Consider the following 22,964-nt stretch of genomic DNA (forward strand, 5'->3'; position numbering starts at 1 on the left):
AGCCCTGTGGCTCTGCCGGGAGCCAGGCGGGGAGGGGGAAGCCCAGTGCTGGGCTGACACTTGGGACGTCGCTCCCCACACCCCAAGGTGTTTCCTGCAGGTGCCCAGAGCTGGGTGCAGCCACGTGTGAGCGGCCGGGGCAGGGGGGGCATCGCCTCCGGTGCGGGTGAGCTGGGGCATCCCGCAGCCCCTCCCGCGCTCACCTCCAGCTCCGCAATGATGCGGTCCTCGTCGTCGTCGTCTTTGATGGCAGAGGCGATGATGGGAGGGGTGGACGCCGGCCTGACCACCTCCGACACCGTCCGTCTCAGCTTCACCTGGGGCTTCTGGGTCTCCAGCTCCTCCGACTCGGCCTTCTGCAAGGGGGGAGCAGGGCGGTGAGGGGTGGGGGGCACCGGGAGCCGGGACTGGTCTTGCCAACCGTGACCTGCCCAGTCCAGCCCAGCAGCCATCCCAGGGCTCCCTACCTTCATAAAACTGGGCTCCTTCTTGCTGGTGACGATGACTTCGCCGCTGCGGGTTGTGGTCAGTCCGTGGGACGAGGGGAAGCTCCGGCGTGGAGGGGGAGGTGGCGGCGATTTGGAGGGTTTCTCGGTCCGGTACCGCGGCACCGTCAGTTCGTCTGGGCACAAACGATGCTGTGAGGGCACGAGACCTTTCCCTGCCCCTCTAATCCAACACCCCAGGGTCCCGCCGCCTCCCCGGGCAGAAACCTCCCTTCGGGGCAGCGCTGCTCAGCGCAGGGAGACACACCGGCGACGGCACAGCCAGGGCACACGCGGGGTCAGGCACCCCCAGCCCCGGGATCCGGAGGTGAACCCCCGCCCTCCCCACGCCGTACCTGAGCCCCTGCGGCCGTTGGGGTCCCCTTTGCCCCCCGACTTCGGCGCATGCTGCGGTTTGGAGGGTTTGTGCTCGGGCGTGGAGGCGGCGCTGCCGCTGCCTGGGGCTTGTTTGTGCTTGGCAGCGAACTCCAGGTCGGGGATGGCCTTCATCAGCTCGGCCTGCGTCTCCTCCAGGAGACGGTTGATGTCCTTGGCACTGTACTGGGTCAGCGCTGCCCGCTTCTCCTCCCAGTCCCGCTCGGCAGCCTGCGGACAGCAGGCAGAGCCGCTGCAGCCCTCACCCCCGCGGCAGCTTCTCCTGCCCTTGCAGGCAGGACGTGACCCACAGCCCTGCTGCTGCCCCCCTGAACCTGCTGCCACCCCCCCAACGTGCTCCCCCCATCCCCAACCTGCTGACCCCATCCCCAACCTGCACACCCTTCAGCATGCAATTGCGGGTGCTCCCACGTCTGTATCACCGGGGGCTCCCCACCCTCCAGACACCCCACTGATACAAACCCAGCAAGGAGGAGCAGATGGACCCAGTTCCTGTTCACAGTTTCAGCTGGGAGATGTGGGGATAGACCCTCTAGAAGAGCCCCCCCCCCCCAGCTGAGGAACACCCCCCACCCCCAGGCTCTCACCTCCACAGACACGGCTTTGTCCGCGCTCTTCTTGCTGGGGGTCTCCGGGCCCGTCTGGGTCTTGGCGGGCACCATCTCCGGAGCTCGGGAAGGGTTATTGCTCTTGGAGGGGTGGGTCTGGGTTTGGGGGGGGCTGTGCCCAAAGCTGGGCATGCCCAGGGTCTCGGTGACAGCCGTCAGGTGGTGGAGGTTCACTGGGGGGCTGGTGGGCACCTCCAAATCCAGCCCTTTGCTGAAATCCGTCTCAGGGGCCACTTTCTTGGGGGACTGGCTGAGGTTGCTGGGGGAGCTCCACACCCCCTCATCCACTTGCCTGCCGGGGACAGAGCGAAGGTACGGGGTATGGGGGGGTTACTGCACCCCCCAAAAAACTTGCTCTCCTGCAACTCTGTATTACATGGCTGAAGGTTTAGGTTCTCTGATGTCTAGGAAGGGCTTGGTGTTGATGCTACAGCCTCTCTTGGGGAAGCACACGAAGGAGCTCCTCTACCTGACTGTCCATTCGCATGAACTTCATAGGAAATGGGATCTCTCCGAACCCTGCCCCTCTGTCAGATCTGGCTGAAGTTGCCCTTTGGATTCAGGAGTTATTAGGGCCGAGGAGTGACAGGGAGGCAGATTCAGACACTACGTGATCATACGAGCTCATTTCTGTAGAAAACCAGGCTAGCGATGAGCCCGAGGCGAGCCCAGTGCCGGAGCCCTCCTCCAGCCATCCCGAAAGGTCTCGTAATGGGAAGAGGCAGGTGGGCTCGGCCCAGACAGTGGTATCGTTAGATCTGGGAGATGAGTTTTCTCCAGCAGAACGATCCTCCTGCTCCTCAGGAAAGAGATTTCTGACCACGCCTTTCTGTCTGGATATAGGATCACCTTTTTTAGAAGGTGATAAGGAAAAGTCAGTTTAGAAAAAGGGGTTCCCACATACACACTGGAAAAGACCGAGGGCATTTCTTAGTTCATTAGCAGAAAAATGAGCCTTTTCTCAACAGCCCTTGGGATTTTCATCCATAATACAGAGGGGACACTGGCACACACACAGGGGGGCACAGGGGCCGGCTGTGTCCTTCGAGGTGCTCAAGGGGCCGGGGTTGGGGCTCAGTGCTCACCTGCGGATCTGGGCGAGGGTGTCGGTCACCGTCTTGCAGCGCTTGAGCAGACCATCGAGGCGGTTCGGCTCCTCCTTCAGGAACTTGACAGCTTCCACCTCCACTCGCAGCACCACCCGCATCTTGCTCTGCAGGCTGGGGAACTGGGCTGGGGTGGGACAGTGGGGGGTCACCAGTGCCCAGCTGGCAGTGCCCACCAAAACCACCACGGCCGTCATACCCACAGCAAGGGCACGCTGCCAGACAGAGCGGGATGAACCCTGGGGAGCCTGGGCTGGTGTCTCTGCTGCTCCCCGTGCTCATCATCCCTTCCCTGTCCAATGCAGGCACCGATTTTAGCCCCTGAAGGTGCCCCCTCCACATCCATGGGCGCCAAGCAGTGCTCTGGACATGGGAGCTCGGTACCCAGGACCCTGGGGACACGGTGGCAGGGGCTGACGTGGAGCAGGTTGCTCCTGGCTCCCTGCCCGGTGCCCTGCTCACCATCCCAGCTGAGGGAACTGGGGAGGTTTAGTCTGGAGAAGAGGAGGCTGAGGGGAGACCTCCTGGCCTCTACAACTCCCTGGAAGGAGGGTGCAGAGAGGGGGGATGAGTCTCTTGAGCCAAGGAACCAGCGCCAGGACAAGAGGGAATGGCCTCAAGCTGCGCCAGGGCAGGGTCAGACTGGCTCTTAGGAAGGATTTCTTTGCAGAAGGGGTTGTTGGGCGTTGGAATGGGCTGCCCAGGGCAGGGGGGGAGTCCCCATCCCTGGAGGGGTTGAAGAGTCGGGTTGACCCAGCGCTGAGGGATCTGGTGGAGTTGGGAACGGTCAGGGTGAGGTTCATGGTTGGGCTGGAGGAGCTTCAAGGGCTTTTCCGACCGAGATAAATCTGTGATTCGGCATCAGCCTGACTTTAGGGAAAGGCTGCAGGAAAGCGGAGCTGCTCCAACCTCTGCCCTGTGCCCCCCCACCCTCCCCACAGGCCCCCACAGCCCCCCTTCTCGCAACCTCAGCAACTGCTGCCGAATCATTTACTGTCTGCCTTGGCCCTGGCAGGCAGGAGCTCTGCCACCTGGAATCGAGGTGCTGGGCATCTTTTTGTGAAAGGCAGGAGGGGGACAGCCCGGGGACGGGAGGCTGCAGGAGCAGCAAAATCAAGGGCAGCGTGCAGGGGGGTGGGCAAGTGCAAGGTCCCGCAGGACGGGCAGGCAGCAGCTCTGAGCAGCCCTGAGCTGTCGGGGGGACTCGGCGGGGACAGCTAGCAGAGCAAATATGCAGGCAGCAGGAAAGGGGGGTGCAGCCCTCACCCCTGCAGCAGCCCAAAGCCTGCAGGACCCCCACAATGCCGACAGGCACCGGGGGAGCTCGCCCTGGGGATGCAGGAGAACCCACCAGCAACTGCAAACAGGCAAACCCAGAGGCAATGGGCAACCCGGAGCATCCCGCGCATGAGGACGGGGCAGGGAGACGCAGGCAGGCTCCGCTCGCCACCCAGCCCCGACCACGGCCACTTCCTCACCCTTGAGGTCTGTCAGCGTCTCCCCCAGCTGCTTGAGCACCACTGCCTTCTCCTCCAGCTCCTGCACAGGGATGAGCCGGTGGTTGTGGGCCAAATCCTTCTGGATCTTCTCCACTGACTTCTCCAGGTCACTGTGAGCACAGAGGCAGGGCAGGGGTGTCACCGCTGTTCCGGGATGCTGGACAACCCCAGGGGTGGCCACCCAGGCAGGTCCCCACGCAGAGAGGGGAGAGGACAACCGGGCTGGAGACCCCTCCTCAAGGACCTGGCACCGCGCCGAGCTGCTGATTTACACCCATGAAGGATCTGGCCCATCGAGGTCAGCACGCAAAGGCCCCCTCCCCACTTGCACGCCCAGCCCCGCCGCCAGCGCCCGCTCACTTGAGCTGCTGGGTGATCAGCTCCTCCTCGTTGAGGTAGCGGAGCCGCTCCTCCTCCACCAAGCTGCGCTGGCGCTGGAGCGGGTCCTCGTGCTTGCGCATCGTGTCCGTCACCCGCACGCTGATCTCCGTCTCTGTCCGTCGCAGCATCGTCTTCACCGTCTCTTGGTTCTGCAGCTGCGAAGACGAGGAGGGGAGCATCAGGCTGGGCAAGTTCCCCCCGTGATGGCAACCAGTGTGGCTACTTATGGGGCCAGCTCAGCTCGGCATGGAGAGGGATGCCCTCGCTCTCCCACACCCAACCCCATGCAAGGTCACCAAGAAATAGGGATTTTCCTGCTCCAGGGCTGGAGCCACTCCAGTAAGAGTTGGGGTCCCCCCCCTGCTCTGGTACCCACCTGCAGCTTCTTGAGCTGCTGCAGCTGGTTGCGGAGGTCACTGGCGTTCTGCTGCAGGTCGTGGAGGTGCAGCTGCATGTGCAAGCGGGTGATGGCAGTGGGCTGCCCCGCTGGCGTGCTGGAGGCTGAGGGCGGCGGGGGCGCGGGCACCGGTGTCCCCATGCCACTGCGGCTGGTCGCTGCAGGGGGGGGCAAGCAGAGGCTGCTGAGGGAAGGTACCCCCACCCTGGGGGAGGCCACAGGCTCCGTTCCTCTGCTTTCCCAGGAAAAAAACGCTTTCCCCACCCCGTGCTTCAGCTCAGCAGTTCTGGGTGGTCTCCAAAACGACCCCGTCCACACCACCCCCACGCTGGCTCCACGGAGAGGCCACCCCAGAGCTGCCCCGTAGCGAGATGGGGGGGTCCCGCTGGCTGCCAACACATGGTGGGGGCCACAGAGCCCCATCTCCTGTGCCCACCCTGGGACTCCCAGAAGCTGTGGGGCAGAGCGAGGGGGTGCTGCAGGGTGAGGGGCTCCAGTCACTTACATGCTGACGGGGGGGTCCCGCCGTTGGTGGCTTCTGTCTTCTCACTGCAACGAAAGACAGGAGGGGAGTGAGCGTGGACCAGGCACCTCCATCCTCACCAGCTCAGTGGGGTCACAGGGGCACGGTGGGGGCTGGCGTTCCCCGGGAGGGGGGCAGGACCCCCCAATCTCGGCAGCAAACAGCCCAGCTGGAGATGTCCCACTCCCCGCAGCAGAGCCCGGGGTCCCACGCCTGCCCTCCCGCTCCTTACCTGGGGGTCTCAGCCTCGGAGCCGCGGAGCAGCGCGCTCTGCACCAGCCCTGTCAGGCTGGCGATCTGCTTCTCCATCGCCTCCATCCGCTCCCTGCCGCAGGGGAGGGAGAGGGGCTGGGTGAGGACCTGGCTCTGGCACCACGGGCACCATCAGGCCCCCACCCACCGGGTCCCTGCAAGCCCCAGGAGGGACATTGGGGAGGCGGCAAGGGCTGCCGTCACCCATTACATCCACCCCCTTTGTTCCCTCTTAATTCTTGCCTCCAGCTACCCCCAATCGCTCCCCTCAGCCCTGCACAATTTGGTGCTTCATCACCCATCCCGGCACCTCTGCTGCGGTGGTAACAAGGAAAAGCTTTCCTCTGTTCCTCTAGCTCCCCAGCTGCACCGACGGGCAACCACCGGCGCAGCAAAGCTCGTATCTGTGGGGGGGTTTCTCCCGCGCCCCTTCTCACCTAGTTTCCGTGTCCTTGGCCGGTCCTGGGGAGCCGAACCCTGAGAGCGGGCGATCGCTGGGGCCGGGAAACAGCTCCGGAGGGCCAGAGGAGCTGGGGTTGCGTGGCTTGTTGACGGGGCTTTCCATGAAGACGGAGGAGCAAGAGTCCTTGCGGAAGGACTGACGGACGGGAGAGGAGCGGCTGGGGGGTCCCGAGTAGGGGCTGTGGGGGCTCTGCCCCGGCTGCACGTCCACCAGCCGGCCATCAGCCATCTTCTGCGGGGAGGAGGGGGGCATGCGGAAACCCAAGCCGGGTCCGTACGTGTCGCTGTAAATGGGCGCGTTGGGCTTGTACAGGCTGTCCTCCAGCTCCGTCTGCAAGGCGGCCGCTGAGTAGGTGCTGAGCGAGCGAACGGAGCCCCGCTTGTACAGCCCCCCCGAGTAGCCAAAAGGGTCTCCCATGCCAGCCAGGGACTGGGTGGAGGTGATGCTGAGGCGGCCCTCGTGCACCATGCCGTAGGGATCGGCGTACAGCCCCTCGTTCTTCACCAGCACCACGTTCTTCCCGGCCAGGTCTTCATCTGGTTTCACATCCCGGCGCTCCAGGATGGCGCTGGGGCTGGGCGAGACGCCCTGGGCGGGCGGCAGGTTGGAGAGACGCTCGCTGTGATGGACGGGGCTGCCGGCGTAGGAGGGCGGGCGGCCCCCGCTGTAGGACATGCGGGAGCGGGACGGGGAGGAGGACTGGAGCACTGGCGGAGGGGAGCCGGAGGTGAGGTGGGGAGCTGGGGACATGTTGTTCAGCCGGCGGGTGGGAGATGACTCCCTGGAGGTGTACACCATCTCCCTCTGCGGAAAGGGGCAGGGTGGGGGGGGTCAGTGCTGCGTCCCCGGGGACTGTCCCCCTGCCCTGCTCTGCCTGCCCGGGACCCTGCCTTGCTGCACCCCTCCAAGGACCCAGAGCTGCAGCTCCCACATCTTCACCTGGCCTTGGCAAACAGCAGCTCCCTCACTCCCATCCAGGAGCGGGATGATTTATTCTGATGAATCCCCTAATTATCATGTTTATTACCCTGCTGTCAGGCCCCAAACATCCATTCTCTTAAAGTAACACTTAACAATGCTGGAACCGGGCAAGACGAATCGCAGTCATTACTCCTTCCATAAACACACGCAATTACCAGTCCCTGCCTCCACCGCTTTCTCTCTTTACTGGTCCCAGCCCCGCCTGGTGCACCCACACCACAGGCTCTCCCTGTGACACCCTGTCCCCCCCTTACCCTCAGGTCACCGTTGGTGATGTGCGAGGCTGGGAACGAGGCGTAGAGCGGCTCTTTCCGGTAGATTTTAATGATACTTCTGTCCTGGATATCACTGAAAGGAGAGGCAGAGCCATGAGCATCCTGGACAGGCAGCCCCCAAACCCCCAGCAAGTCCCAGCCACAAGACTGCACCCACGCCCACCCTTCTGCTTTCATCCCACTATTTTCCTCGCTCGTGATGCCCTTAAAGAAAGGAAAAATCAATCTGTGGCAGATTTCTGAGCCCCCACCCCCTCACCGGACATCCTCCAGCTCGTAGAAGACGTTGCGCGACTCGTCCTTGATGAGGATGGCAGTGTTGGGAGACTTCAGCATCCCCATGGTGAGCTTCTGGGGGAACATGTGGACAATGAGGGCGTGCAGGGTGTCCATGCTGCTGATCTCGTGGGTGATGTGGACGCGCCTCGTCTCGTCCCCGAACTGCAGGAAAAGGACCCCTGGAAGCAGAGGGAGCAGGAAGCGGTGAGGTGTGCCCACAGCCCTTCTCCACACCACGCCGGAGACGGGCCGAGGCCAGCGGCGCAGCTTTGTGTGGAGGCCTCTGTGCGCATCTGACCGAGGGCTCGGGGACCACTGGCCACCCAACCTCCCCCTGGAGCAGCGAGGCCGAAGGCAGCTCATCCCCCTCTGCCACCCTGCACAGCGTGCAGCGCCCACCCCGGCTCCTCCTGGGGTTATTTGGGCAGATACAAACCGATCCCACACCCGGCACACACCGCAGAGGCGGGCAGAGGTGTTTGGTGGTGGCCAGGCAGGTCCACGCTGCCTGTGCCGGGGGGAGGCAGAGCCCCGGGGGTACCTGGCGATCGCAGCTTCGTCTGGCTGGTGGACCGGGACAAGGGCAAGCTCTGCCGGAACCGGTTCATCCTGTTGAAGCCCAGGGGCAGCTCCGCTTCCGACATGGTTTCCAGGGATTCGGCCGAGGCGAAGGACAGTTTGGCTTGGTCGGCCAAGCCAGGCTGGGAGCCCTGGGAGTGTCGGGAGCTCCTGGTCTGGAAGGGGGAGAGGGGAGAGGTTGGAGGAGGGCTGAGCTCCCCGGGACGCAGCGCTGCGCTGCTCCCGCCTTTCCTCCAGAGCCGACTGCCGGGATGGAGCAGCTCGGGTGAGGCTGAGCCGCTTCCAAGGATGCTCAATCCTGGATCCCCAGCTGAGTCAGCACATGACGCCGTCCAGATGCATCCTCCATCTCCTGCTCTGAGCGTGTACAACCATTTACAGTCCCCTCGCCTCCTGCAACCGCTCGCTCACGTTTTCCACGTCAGGCTGGCAGCACGCGGCATTTCAAAGCCTCCCGGTGCCGTTCCAGGTGCCTTTGAGCTCCCCTACCAGCAACCCCCTTGAAATAAAACCAGCACGAGCTAGCTGGTGACAGAGCCAGGGCACACATGCAAGCGCTGGAATAACCTTAGCAATTACAGGAGGTTACACATCCATTACACCAATGAACCAGCTCCCGGGAAACATAAATGCCCGGTTTATTCTGGAAGCAAAGCAGCGGCAAGGTTTATGGCTGCCTGAGCCGGGGGAAAGTAATGGGTTTGGGTTTATAGCAGTAAAAATTTAATATGCCAGGAGCCCAATTCCACACGGCCAAGCGTATATCCACTGCGTAAAAGTTCAGGCTACAAACGTGGGTTTTCTGCACAAACATCTCCAAACACGCAGCCTGGCCACAGGTACCTGCCCGGCAGCGGAGCGAACGCTCCTGTCAATACCCCGAAATTCAGGGCTTGATTTTCCAGACGCGTGTTGAACGTTGGCAAATCAAACAAGAGAGAACAAACAGCTCCTGGCGTGTGGAAAAGGCGACATGGAAGGGACAACAGCTCTATTTTAAGACCAAAAAGAAAAATCAATATGAAATGATAACAGCCATCATCATCATTTAAATTAGACATTAATTGGAAGATTTAATTAATCCTGTGGGGTGGGGTTTTCTGGGACTTGAAATGTGCTTGCTGTAGCTAATTGCTGGAAAATTGACTGCTTAGTTTTGCTGTTGTTTTAGCACAAAGCACACTGGCAGCGCAGATGCTTGAGGTCTTACATCAGGAAAGGGAAGCGGGGCTGGAGCGAGCCTGGGCCAGCACAACCCCACCCACGGGGGGCCGTGGGGGGCTCTGCGGAGGGTAAAGAGGCTGCAGGGAGCAGGAGGCGATGGAGAGACCCCGTCTCCTCTCCCCCATGTTCATGGCGTGCAGATCTTTGGGGCGTAGCAGCTGGTTTTTGGGGCTCCCTGCCCTTGCATAGCCCTGGGAAACCTTGAGGGCATGTGGTTCCCCCGTCTCACTCGGGGTGTGGGGTGCTGCCCCCCCCAGTTCCCGACCCAGGATGGACCCGCGCTGCCGGGGCTGCGCCCGAGCCTGGCTCTGCCCTTCTGGCAGCTCTTCCCGCTCTGCTCCTTCCCCTGTGCCAGCGGGGTCCCACCCTGCCACCCACCCATCCTGGCACACCCCCATCCCTCCCCGCTCTCCCCCCCCCCCCCCCCAACACCCCCCATCCAGAGCCCACAGCTGGGCTGGACTAACAGCCCTCGAGCTTTCACACCAGATGACAAAAGGCCGTTGGCTCACACCCCACACCCCTCCCAGGATGTTTTGTGTCTGGAGAAAATAATTGTAAGAAAAAATTGACGTAGCCGAGGAAGGGGGGATCGCTGCCTCCCCCTCCCAGCGGCACAACAGGACGGCTCAGACCGCGTTGCCATGTAGCATCCTTGTTGCTAAGGGCTGTTGCAGTGCGTGCGCCTCGGCACAACACCCCAACGCACCGCGGTCCCTACAGCCCCCATAGCACAACACCCCAACACTCCATGGCCCCTATAAGCCCCTATAGTGCATCACCTCAAGGCACTACAGCCCCTACAGCACAACACCCCAACACTCTATGGTCCCTATAGCTCCTATAGCACAACACCCCAATGCACCATGGTCCCCACAGCCCCTACACTGCAACACCCCAACACTCCACAGCCCCTACAGCTCCTATAGCACAACCCCCCCAACACACCACAGTCCCTCCAGCACAAGGGATGGCCACGGGAGCAGGGCAGCAGGCAGAGCTGGCTGCTCCAGGTGAGCCCGGACCCCTCCTGCCTTCGGCCTCTGCCCTGGGGCTGCAGCTGACCTCAAGTAATTAAGCTCATCTGATGGAGCTAATTATGGCATCCATCAAAAAAAAAAAAGCAAAAGGGCAAGATGGAAATTAATGGATTTTTAGCCTGGAAGGGACCGTTCTGGCTTGATGCTCAGCACAATGTGCTCAGGGAACAGCTCTCCGGGACCCAGCAGGGACCTGACGGCCCCCCAAAACCCTCTCTGGCAGCAGGGTGAGAGCTGTGCACCCCCATTCCCGTCCCCCCTCGCTGCGGGGCCCCTCCACGGTCACAGGGCCCTCCGCTGCTGGGCTCAGAGCACCCAGGTCCCCGGGCCAGCGCAGGATGCTGGGAACGGACAGACCCTGCAGCGTGAGGGGGGGACACCAACTGCTACTGGGGGGGGCGGGGGGTCTCTGCCATCTCTTGTCTGCCACCATTTTGGCCACACCGGCCTTGCCGGGGGGTGCAGCCACGGGACCGGGGTGCCCATGGAGCCTGGTAGCCACAGCGGGGCGCCGAGATGCCCAGCGAGGAGGGAGCACGGCGGCTGCTCCGTCCTTGGCCTCCAGCAGACCATTAATGAGCCGACGCTGAGGGAATTGTTTTTTATTGCTCTGCCTTGTTAATGACTTATCCTGCTATAAGATAATGTGTTCACTGACAACTCAGCCCCCACACATCCTGCCTCTGCCAGCGGCTGGTGCCGACGTGGCCTGGCAGCCCCCGGGATGGCTCCGCATCCGCCCCCCAGCCCCATTCACGGCACTCGCAGCCCTCCCGGAGTAGGTGGGACCTGCTCACAGTCACCGAGGCTCTGGCTCACCCTGAGTGTGTCAGGGACCTGAGACTTTCATGCAGCTTCACCCATCACTGCGGAGTCTAAAATGGGTACCCAGATCCCTGCTTTGCTGGAGATGCTTTGGGGGGGGCCCAATCCTGCCTTGCTGGGGGCTGCCCTGGGATGAGCAGTGCCTGGACCTGTCCGTGCCAGTGTCTACGCTGACAGGACGGGTGTCCCTTGCTGTCACGGGGGAACATGTCACCCCGCTGTCCACCCAGGGAAGGGGGACACTTAGGGCTGCGGGCTCTGCCCTGGTCCTGGGGACACACAGGGCTTGGGCTCCCCGAGCGCCTGCCGGGGCCCGTGCACAGGGCATGTGGGGTGCGTGGGGTGAGCTTTCAACCCGATGCAGGATGAAAATAAACCCCAAACCCTCACAACCGTCTCCAGAAGGGAAAGGGTGTCCTCCGCCTGGCCCAGACTGTGTCACACTCCGGCAGCACCTTCCAGCCCAAAGGCCTCTCCTTCCCGCCCGCCTCCCGCACGTCAAAGCCCCACGCCAGGCTGTGGCGGGGCTTGATGCTCGTCCCCCCTGCACCCACCCAGGGCACTGCTCTGGACGCCGCCAGCTGCGGCCACGCAGGATCCCCCCCCCACGCAGCTCCCAGCTGGGGAAGGTGCTGGGGGCGCAGGATAAATCCCAACTGCTGCAGCTGAGAGGTGACCAAAACCCACCCCTGGCCCCCCAGCCTGGCAGCAAAGGCTTTTTGCCCCCTGCTTCTCAGTTATGCCCCCCCCAGGGGCAGTTCTGCCCAAACCCAGACCCCCACACAAAGGGCTCGGTCTCCCACAGCTTCCAAAGAGCCCAACATCCCCTGTGGGCACTGAGATCTTTCCCTGCGGCATCTGAAACCCACCCGCGATGGCAGTGAGGGGCTGGAGGGGAGGGGACGCAGCTCTCCGTCTCGCTGTCCCTGCGCCGCAGCGATGCCATGCTGGGAGATGACCCATTTTTGGCTGAACCAGCGTCACAGCACAGGGTTAATACGGCGCCGGGCTGATTTCTGCCACGGCAGCATGTGCTGGGGGCTGTCGAGGCAGGGACAGCATCTCCCCCCACCCCGACCACGGCTCACAGCGTGGGAAGCAGCGGGTTCACGGGCAGAGCACGAAGGGAAGGCGAAGGAGTGCAGCTGCCCAAAAGCAAAACAAAAGTCGCCCAAGGCCACAGGGCAGTGGTGTGGGAGCTCCAGCTGGCACCACGGGCAGGACAAGCGTCAGGTTTTTGGGAGGGCAGAGCTGCGGCAGAGGGGGTGATGGACACCGAGCTCAGGACTCGCAGGCTGCCCTGGGGAAGAAACCTGTCTGCAATCTGCCAGGGAGCGGTTTAAAGCCCCTGGGAGCCTCCTGCGTGATTGAGCAGAGGAAATCTCGCTGGTGCAAAAGCTTCAGCAAAGCCTCTCCACCCCGGCAGCGCACCGTGGGTGTTATTTTGGTGGTTCTCCCAGTGAAAACCCACTCGCAAAGCACCCGGCCCCTCCTGGGGAAGGAACAACCCCCACGCTGGCGGGGACAGGAGCATCCCCAGTCCCTCTGCACCTCCCTGGGAGTCTTATATAGAAGAGGTGGGATGGGAAATGGAGGGAGACTTGGGGGATTTTGCCTTTTATCTCCCCAGAGCTAAAAAAAGATACAATTAAGCAATTCTTTTAGCTCCTAAAACTCCCAACAATCCCTTTACTGTCATGCTGAAGCCGCTTCATTATATCTGCCTGGCCAGATAAGGTTGCTTCTCTCCTCATCTCCCTTCTTGTCCCCATCCTTCCCTCCCTTCTTCCATACCCCTCTCCCCTCTTCGATATTACCCATCCCAGCTCCGAGGGCTGAACGCTCAGGGCTGGAGGGAGGGAGGGAGAGAGGGAGGGAGGGAGGGAGGGATGGAGCCGAGGTGCCAACGGTGTTTGGGGGGCCCAGGCGAGGACCGGGGCTGTCCCTGTGGACCCAGCGGTGATGGGCACCACAGTCATCCCACTGGAGCAGGGGCAAGGAGCTGCTGGGTGTCGATGGAGAGCCCAGACAGCCGCAGGGAAGAGGGGGAGAATTTAGGAGAGGAGTGGAAGGACCAGGGGCACAGAGGAGGGTGGCAGAATGAGTTTGGAGGGAGCAGAGCTGGGAGAGCTGGGGCAGAGGAGCAGCTCTGGACCTCCCATGGGGCACTTAAAAGAAGATAGAAGAAAAAAAAAACCAAGAAAAACTGTGTGGGGAAAGGCTCCTGCCCCGGGATGGAGCAGGGCACTCTGCAGCTGTTCCCACGCAAAACTCAAAGCCACCGGAGCTCATTAATATTTCCCCTCAGTTCCTAAGACAGGCAGCGAGCCTGACCCTGCAGCGGGACCGTTTGTCACAGCAGAGGCAGCCGAGCCTCTGCCAGCACCTTGCTCCTACCCACAGCAGCTCTGAGGGCGGTGTCGGACTCGACCTGAGAAGAAAACAGCCATTTCAGGTCCATTTCTGCCTGACCCCACTGTACATCACACACCCCCCAGCACTCAGCAACTTGCGGCGCTCGGGGGTGTTTCAGCCATGGTAAGAATATTATTTGCAACAAGGAGACTGGGCAGTAGAAGGGGGGTCCCTGAGCACCCTGTGGAGACGTGCCCAGGGCACATGGCTCCTCTTCCCTCTTCCTCCTCCCAGCTCAGCCCTCCCTCTCCTCCCCAAAACCACCCGGGACAGCCAGACCACAGCCCCCAAGCACCCATACAGACCTGTACTCGCAGCCGGGATGGATAAACCCTCACCGTGCTAATACCCCGGGCAGCGTCTGGCCCTGAGCTCAGCCTCTCCCCGGGACCCTGCTGTCACCAGGAGAAGCAGCCCCGGGGCTGATGCTACAGGGCTGGGTCCGGCAGCAGCCCCCAGACCCCCCAGTTCACGCTCCATCCTGCCCCATCGGCAGGGACGATGCACGGGAGCGCGTTCGGGCCGGCCGGGCATCGCCCTTGCGCGGGTGGACGGAGCCCTGCAGAGGTGCGGGGCAGCTGCGTTGCTGCCACCTTCCCAGCTCCCGCCTGTCTGCATCTCCTCTGCCGCGCCGCATGACGGGGATAAAGGCGACAGCCCCCTAAAATCCACCCCAGCCAGCTTGGGAAACAGCTGGCGTGGAGCTGGCAAGCCCAGCCCCGGGCAAGGCAACGCCGCTGGTTATTTACCGAGTACATAAACCCCCAGCTCCAGCCCCTGGTTGGACACTGATCTGGATTAATTCCTCATAATCCCACTCTCATCATTTAATCCAGCATCTGACTAAAGGTCCCATCTGGTGGCGCTGAGCTCCCGGGATGGGCACTGGAGCTCAGCACCCCGAAAGTCTGGGTTGTGCTGGGGATGAGGGGACCCCACCAGCCTCCAGCTGCGATGCCGGGAGAGGGGAAGGATGTTTTGGCATCACTGCTGTGCGGATGCTCGAGCCACCCTGGGCTCTTCCTGCGGGACCAGGGCGAGCCACCGGCACCTTTCTGTGCCATCTCCTGGCCCAGCATCCCTCAGAGCCAACACTGGGGAGGGCAACAGGACGCCTCATGTGGGGTTGATGATGTTTCCTGGACCCTTGCTCTCCATCACTCTTCACCCTCCCTGCCTGTCTCCCTATCTATTAAAAAATAATTAAAATATCTATTTCTCTCAGGCATTACCTGCATCCCTACGCCTGCCCGCACACATGTTCCCTCGGGCTGGTGCCTCCTGCCCTGAATTCCCAGACTTTGGCTCACTGGAGCTAGAGGGGACCGTCCCTCCTGGCAGCGTGGGGACCGTGACACCGCAGCGCACCCTCCGCGGGGCAGGGCCAGCGTGAGGGATGGGACAGTCAATATTTAGAAGCCAGAGATGAAGTGGAGCATCTGTGAAAGCCGGACCCAGACCACTGCTCCCAGCCCACGCCTGGGTAAATGGACCTCAGAAACAAAGAAATGGGGAAAAAACAGCGGACACACTCTGGTCGCCCTCCCCTCACCCGGAAAAAACCTTTCCATGGGCATTGCAGATGTAACCCCCATCCTCAAACACAGAGCTGGGGATGCTCCCAGTGCCTGGGCACTGGAAAAGCTGGGGATGCACCGGTGGGGGCTGGGGACCCTGGCCCCTCTGGGCCCCCCTGGGCGAGGGGTCCCTCCGGGCACACAGGGAAGTGGGGCCGAAGCCTTGGCCACTCGTCTCTGCGCTGCCAGCGAGGGTCAGCGGCAAATAAAGCTGTGAGCAAAACTGGGAGCAAAACAACATCTGTCCCTCCCGCAGCTCTGCTTCTGTCAACATTTCCAAGGAACATTTTAATTGAAATTTGAAACTTTTTTTTTTTTTTTTTTGAAGCAGCTCTGAGAGCTGCTAAAGAAACAGAGGCAGGGGAGGGAGGGATTCGCAGATACCTGTCCTGTAGTACTTCATCCCCCATTTCTCTGGCTGCCCGACCCCCTCACAACATCATGGGGGGGGTTTTCAGGCCAGCCTGGTCCCACCTCTTTGCTTGGGGGTCATTCAGCCCCAGTCTCAGCACAGCGGTACCTGCCCTTCTCTCCTGCCGAGATGCTGGGATGAGAGTCCAGCACCCCCGTCCCTCCCTGGGCCCCAGTAATGTCTGGAGGGGCTCTGGTGGAGGAGGGGGCTGTGCTGTTCGTGCCCCAGGGTGTGGGACAGTGGAGCTTTGCAAAAACAGACTCGAGTTGGTGTCTGGACAAGCCCTTTGAGACTCCCCAGCCTGCCCAGCTCACACCGTCAGGAGCCTGGTCACCACCCGACGCAGCTCTGACCCCTCTGCAAACAAACCGATGTCAGCGCATCACTAACTGCTCCATTCATTCACTCATTCATTTATTCCTAACGAACTCCGCTCATCCTTAATTATTGATGCTGCCAGAGAGTGGGTCAGCAAAGAGCTGCCGGCTGTTTTGTAAGAGGAGCAGAGCTCAGGTAACGGGACACTTCCCCAGCAGACACCTCCTCACCTCCAGCCTGGCTGCAAATCCCTCCCGGGGAGCATCCCCAGCACCTGGGCATCACCTCGCCAGACCCCCCACCCTCATCAGACCCCCCATACCATCAGCTCTTGAGTTTCAAACCAGTTTCAGACAGGGCAGCCCAGCTATCCCAGTCCTGCATGCCCAGGGCTGTGGTGCCACCCTCCTCCCAGCAAGCAGGGGCCGTGCAGATGCAGCTGAACCCTTCTGCATCCTTGTGCAGCATTTCACAGCAGCTCCAGCAGCCAGGAGCGCTGAATTTCAGCAAAACCTCCATGCTGGGAGGGACTTCCAGCAGCCCAGCTCCTGCCTCCCGAGATGGAGGAGCCAGAAGATGCCCAGCTGGGAAGAGAAAGAGGAAAAACTGGAGGTAACTGGGGCTGCAGCAGCAAAGGTGGAAGAAATGAGAGGCCCAGGGCACTCTGAGCATCTACTATGAGTCTCCCCCATCCAAGGGGGTTGTGGCCTCTCCATCCCCCTCCACCAGCCCCCACCCCTCTCACCCCGCCTGGGTCTTGCCACCAAACTAAAAGCGTACCGCTCACGGCAGCAATAATTCATCCAACGTCTAATGCTCAACATTTTGTCAGGATTATCCCGATTAACCCAGAATTAATCCTGATCTCAATGTTAACAGGATTAGCGTTAAAATCGGATTAGTTTTTTAAACCAGACCCCTTGACTAAAGAAAGGGGCCTTCCCCACCAGATGTGTACAGCCTGCTACCAGCAGCCAGATGTGAGCGGGAGCCGGGCAGGAGCTGGCGATGGGCCCCATGTGTGGGTGAAACGGGGTACCCCTACAGCAAACACCTCCCTGCCACCAGCATCTGTCGTGCCTGCCCTGCAAAGCCCACGAGCTGCCCAGCCCTCTGAAGGTGATGAGCAGGAGCCCAACACTCCGATGTCGTGTTTCCAAGCAGAAAAACACCCTTTTGCCCTTGGACGTGGCCCGCGGGGGCCACGAGTGGCTGCTTGCCCCCTCTCTGCATTTTTTTTTCCCCTTCCTGCTGGCACCAACAGCCTCCCACCTTCGCCTGCCTGATGAATATTTAAAAGCCTGGATCCTCTGCAGCCTCATGAATATTGACGGCTGCTGGTTGCCCGCCATGGTGGCTGTACCTCCCAGTCCCTCCCAGTCCCTCTCCAGGCACAGGCAGCAGGGTTGGCATCAGCGGGACTGTGGGGGATCGGGATGCCTGCATGGGAGACGGCAGCTCCAAGGGCTGTCCCTGCCACACCGCACCATGAGTCCAGCCATCCTGAGCGCTCTGCGTTCAGCCCCCAAAACACTCACTTTCTTCCCAAAAAGCGCGTGGGTGGAGCAGTCTCACCACTAGCAGTGGGGCAGCAGAAGGTCCTGGCACCCAGAGCAGGGGTGGAGCTGGGACCACCCACGGGTGAGGGGACACGCTGTGCCCACTCATCCTCATTCCCTGGCGCTGGGTGCGACCTTGGCTCCCATGGGGAGGGTAATCATTAACCTCCCAGCAAAGGCGGGCGGCCTTTTGTTCCTGGAGTTGTTTTCTCTGGGCACCTCCAGCCCAGCATCCCTGGGGAGAGGAGCATTCCTGCCATGAGACCCTGGACAAGGTGAGGGGGTCCAGAAATAGGTTTGATCCAGCCCCTCCCCTGGGGCTGAGGTGGTCCCAGGAGGATTATGGAGGAGTATGTGGCAGGAGATCTTAGAATCACAGAATCGTTCAGGTTGGAAAAGACCCTCGGGATCATCAAGTCCAACCCTCAGCCCGACTCTACAAAGTTCTCCCCTACACCACATCCCCCCACAGCTCATCCAAACGACCCTTAAACACACCCAGGGATGGGGACTCCACCCCCTCCCTGGGCAGCCTATTCCACTCTCTGACCACTCTTTCTCTGAAAAATTTTTTCCTAATGCTTTGGGGGTGAGGGTGCCCGTGCTGCCTCAGCCCCGGGTGGATGTTCACCCCAGCCATCCCCTTCCTCGCTGGGGCTGAGTGCCGTTCAATCCCCGCTCTCTGGCGACGCTGCCTCATGTGACAGCATCTTCCAAAAATAAGCAAATTACTGCATCCTTCAGGGATGCTGGCGGATGGGAAGCAAAGCCAAGTGTGAGAAAGCAGCAGAATGGGGATGGGGGGAGAAGGGACAAGCCCTGTCTGGGGGTCACGGGAGGGAGGGGAGCCAGTACAGGCTGCAAAGCAACGGGGACACCCGGGTTAGCAGCATTAGTGACGGGGACTTCACAGTGACAGGTGACAAGGCTCAGCTCTGGCATCTGAGGCATGATTTGCTCTAACAGCTGTATACAGGGAGGCCGGGCTCTGGTTAACATGTGTGGGCACCTCTTGGGAAAAGGCTCGGAGGGGCTGGTTTGAAGGGGAAAAAAAAAAAAATCAACTTCAGCAGCAACAGCTGTAGGTAGACAGCCCCAAATCTGGGACGCTGGCCCAGACACAACTGCGGGTCGTGCTGATGCATCTCCCCTGGGTACTCTCAGGCAAGTCACCCCGTCCCACCGCGCCTCAGTTTCCCCATTCCCACACTAGGGACGCTACTCTCATCCCTGCTGCGATAAAAAAGAGCGACAACACCCAGGATCAACCGAGCATGGGAGAGCAGCTCCCGTGGACAGGTCAGAAAACCAGCAAATGCCCCAAAAAAGAGTAAGGAGGAGGTGGGAGCAGGCAGCTGCCTGCTCTCCCCTCCCGGGTACACCCCAACATCCTCCTCCTGCGAGCAGTAAAGTATTAGGCAGTAAATGCCGGTCCCCGAGGAGTGCGGCAGACGCCAAGGCCGCCAGGAGGGCACGGGGAGGAGGAGGAGGGCTGGTGCAGGAGCGGCAGGATTACAGGAGCTAAGCCTGCCTGGTATTTGCTCGTCTCCTGCAAGTAAATACCACACTGCCTGCCTGTAATACCGGCTGGGCAAATGCCTCGAGTCCCCGGCCGGCCGGGGCGATGGAAACGGCCTCCCGCTAATGAGACGAGGGGCTCCCGGGATGCGCCGTGCCCTGGCCGTGCTGGGGTGGAGGAAGAGGAGCCGAAGCCCCGATGAAGTCACGAAGCTGGAGCAGGAGCTGTGCAGTTACAGCACAACAGCCCCAGACACTTGTTTTTAAAATGTGACCTTTCTCCCTTCCACATCCTAGGCATTTTTTTCCTACTAGCTTTTGCTTCAGTCCCTTTGATGTTCTTTTAAAGTCCTGGCACCAAAGGAGCTCATCTGAGGCTCTGCCTTCGGTTCTTCCCATTCCTCCTCCAGCACAGCAAGCAGCCAGCCCACCCCCTGTGTTACACTTCGGGACCCCCCACCCCTCGGTGCTGCCTCACCGCTCTCTCCTTGCTCCGTCCCTGGGGAGGGATTTCCCCCCCAGCCAGGTCCAGGGCTGGGTCCCTGGAGCCCCCAGGCCCTGCAAACCATGAGGCTGAGCTGCTCCTGTCCAGGAGAGGTTGTCTGACACCCAGGAGGTGGGTTTGAGTCACGCTGAACGCAGGGGTGCAGGCTGACCTGGGATGTGGTTTAGGTGATGGAAAGGCGGGTGGGTACCAGGTTGTCCTGGCTGAGGGACTCCAGCATCTGCCTGGGGACTCGGGGACCGGCAGCAGCACGACAGCAGCCACAGAGCAGCTGGATCGATGGCTCCATGCGAGAACACAGCCCGACCCAGCTGGTGGGAAGGGACATTCGTGAGCCGAGCAGGGCTGGCTCAATCTAGAGCAAGCACAGAAATCCCAGGGATGCGCCTGGGCACGGGGCGGGAGGACGGAGCAGGGCAGAGGGCAGCGGCAGGACCTGCAGACGCGAGGGGATGCGGAGGATGAAATGGCTGGGCACAGCGCGATCTCCCAGACCCCTCTCCACAATGATGTCACCGCCACTGACATTCAAGAGCGTCTGCTCATCTCCAGCACCGAGACCGACAAAACCAGCAATGCAGGGCCCCCCTTCCCCCAAAGCCCACGCCTGGCAAGCCCCAAATCGCAGCCAGCGCCTCCCATCGCCTGTCCCCAGGCAGATTTGGGGTGTTCGGTGCAGGACCTGCACCAACAGCAGCACACCACGTCCCTGGGTGTCCCTAGGAATTTGGCACAGCCCTTCCCACCATCTGATCCCCTCCATTCCCCACCAGCTGGGGCTCTGGCTGCAGCCCCCCCGCTTTGGCCGAGGGATGGAGAAGGGCTGGGCTGCACCCCCAGCAGCACACGGTGGCAGCTGGATGCAGACAGGGAACCTAAAGGGTCATGAAAGTTTTATTTTGGGTAGAGAGGCCGGGGGGGGGTGGGAGGCAGCTTTCCCAGCTGAAGGCCAAACCTGCAGCTACAGAAGACCCCAGGGGACGCAGGGGGCTGCGGTGGCCTCGAGGAAGCCCCCAGCACCTGCCTGCCAGGATCAGCCTCCCCGCAGGGCTCTCCCCGGGACAAGCCATCCCCAGCTGCCCCTGGCTCATACCCCACTTGGCGGGGGGGTCAGGCAGCTGGGGGCTCCCTCCACTGGGAAGGGGAGGGTGATTTAACCCATAACACAGCAGATACAGCGAGGGAAGATGCTCTGCTTGCAACACAAAGTACTCCCAGGTTTGGGTGGAAAAATATGCAATTATTGAAAACACACCCTCAGCCGCTGCCGAGGAGGAGCCCTCTGGGGTGGGTGGACCCCTAAAGTTTGTCCCCATTTTATTTCTTATGAAAAACGAAGAGGGGGGGGGGGGGGGGGGGATAAAAATGAGGCTTTTGTGCCTTCCCCTCCAGTCCCAGGAATGTCCCTCAGAGCACGTGGCTGAAACCAGCCGGTGAGAACTCGGACAGCTGAATATTCAGGGAGCTGCCGCTCGCGCGCCTTTTCCGCTGCAAGTACTTCAAGAATGAAAACTCGGACCAAGTGCACATATTCTGCATTTTACGACTCCTCCGCTCTTCGCTGCCAACCAAGGAAAGCGCCTGTTTTTTCCACAGGAAGAGCAAACCCACCGGGGACAACACGCCAAGGTCATCCAGCCACACGCCTGACCTTGAAGCGTTGCCACCGCATCCCTGGGCGAGGAGGAGGAGGGAGGAAGGGGAGTTGCGATGACATGCGTACTTCACCCTGCCAGACAATAGGGCAACTGTTTGCAAGGTGCTGGCAGGAATCACCAGGCAGGCACAGACCCTCGGCGCTGCCAGGAGACTCCTGTCAGGGTCCCCTTTGTGTCGCCTGGAAGAGGTGGGTTTAGGCACAAAGATCCTGGTGCAATAAAGCAAACACTAATGATTTCTCCATCCTGTCGCTCCTGCAGCAGCCTCCTGACGAAGAGGCTGGTACCGTAACGCCCAAGCGACAGAGCAGAGGATGGTGACAGCGATGCGATGGCCAACGCAGGACAGAGCTGCCCCTTCCCCTCCCGTGAGGCCCAACACCACCCGCCGAACAAATCAACTTTGCTGTCTGGTCTAGAGATCCCTCGACACGCCACACACAAGCCAGGTTCTGGGGTCCGGAGTGGAATTGTGTTGGAAAGCCCGTTCCTCCTCCCTCTCCACCACCCCCCCGTCCACAGAGCTCATCCTAAGACCCCCAGGCTCGTCTGCTGCCCATCAGTGCGGGCTCTCTGGGGAATGAGGGGCTCAGGAGAAGGGGATGAGGGCCCCGAAGGGGGAACCGGTGCTGGGCACACGGTCAAGTGCTGAGAAGTGACCGAGACGGCGTGCGATGGGAAGGGTCACCGGCAGCAGGGACGGGCTCTGCTCGGCAGCTCTCCTCCTCCTCCTCGCCTGGAAATCAGAGCAACCCTCGTATCTCTGCCCAGGAGCAGGCACCTGGATGGAGCTCCGCAGGTGGACTTCCAAACCCATCCAGAACAGGCTCTTTTCTGTCCTTTTCCCGGAATTAAGGTCTCTGCTGCAATGAAATAACTCTAAAGCAGCAGGATTTGAGCGTGGGGTCACAGTGGTCCAAATGAGGGCAGGACAGATTCATCCCTCTCAGACAACAGGTTTATCTCTGCACAACAACTCAACCCAAAAGCGTAAGATCCTTCTCACGAGCTTAAACTGCAGCTGAGCTGAGAACAAACTACTTTGGCACAGGAATCCTCAACAAAAAACCCGAGTTCCCACCCCCCTACACAGACACCGAGATGAGGCAAGGGTGGAAAAGTGCATGCATTTCAAACAGAAGCATGAAAAATCAGAAATACTGACCTTAAAGCTCCAGTAGTTGGGTTGCTAACAAAAAATAAAACAACAAAACAAAAGAAAACAAAAAATACCATTAAGATTCTGGTTTGACTTTTGTTTTCCTTTTGAGAATTGTTGACTTTAAACTGCGACATTAAACCTGCTCTTGTTTCTGCTTAAAGTCCCCTCCCAACGGGTTGCTTAAGTTTCATGCTGCAAGGGCTGGCAAAGGGGAAGCAGGATCATGCAAGCAGGCAGGGCCGGCGCTGGGTATTGAGTGCAGGCTGAGGGGAACTGAAGCAGAGCGAAGCGGGGAGCACAACGGCAGCCCAGCATCGCTACTGGAGTCACTGGTCTGCCCACACTGTCCCGGCATGTGCTGGTCAGGCTGCGGCCCTGGGAGTCGGTGCTGGAAGCCAGAATAATTTTCATTTTTAAAGGGATCTTCCAATCCCCCCTCCTCGCCCCTGCTACCTCCCTCTGTTGCTTCTTCGCAGCGTTTCCACCGGTGTCAAGCCAATGTGCTACAGCGAATGACGGGAGCTGGC

The 22,964-nt window shown here is 60.8% G+C and overlaps 1 protein-coding gene across 5 annotated transcripts in view; it reads right to left on the minus strand.

Moving 5' to 3' along the window:
- Positions 1-22,964, minus strand: part of SRCIN1 (SRC kinase signaling inhibitor 1) — a 55,270-nt gene that overhangs the window by 9,175 nt on the left and 23,131 nt on the right. For all 5 annotated transcript variants that reach the window (XR_012626254.1, XM_074849117.1, XM_074849120.1 and 2 more), the window contains exons 3-17: positions 22,441-22,464; positions 8,187-8,379; positions 7,626-7,824; positions 7,346-7,439; positions 6,085-6,914; positions 5,628-5,720; positions 5,378-5,421; positions 4,852-5,030; positions 4,455-4,630; positions 4,074-4,204; positions 2,575-2,722; positions 1,469-1,781; positions 842-1,091; positions 468-622; positions 204-356 (exon numbers count right to left, since the gene is read on the minus strand). Coding sequence is in view for 4 of the 5 variants with exons in the window: in XM_074849117.1 (XP_074705218.1) it covers positions 204-356; positions 468-622; positions 842-1,091; positions 1,469-1,781; positions 2,575-2,722; positions 4,074-4,204; positions 4,455-4,630; positions 4,852-5,030; positions 5,378-5,421; positions 5,628-5,720; positions 6,085-6,914; positions 7,346-7,439; positions 7,626-7,824; positions 8,187-8,379; positions 22,441-22,464 (2,982 nt within the window). In the remaining variant the exon portion in view is untranslated. The remainder of the gene's footprint in view (positions 1-203; positions 357-467; positions 623-841; positions 1,092-1,468; positions 1,782-2,574; positions 2,723-4,073; positions 4,205-4,454; positions 4,631-4,851; positions 5,031-5,377; positions 5,422-5,627; positions 5,721-6,084; positions 6,915-7,345; positions 7,440-7,625; positions 7,825-8,186; positions 8,380-22,440; positions 22,465-22,964) is intronic.

Source organism: Strix aluco, chromosome 24, assembly GCF_031877795.1.
Source record: "Strix aluco isolate bStrAlu1 chromosome 24, bStrAlu1.hap1, whole genome shotgun sequence".
In the NCBI taxonomy this organism is placed as follows: domain Eukaryota; kingdom Metazoa; phylum Chordata; class Aves; order Strigiformes; family Strigidae; genus Strix; species Strix aluco.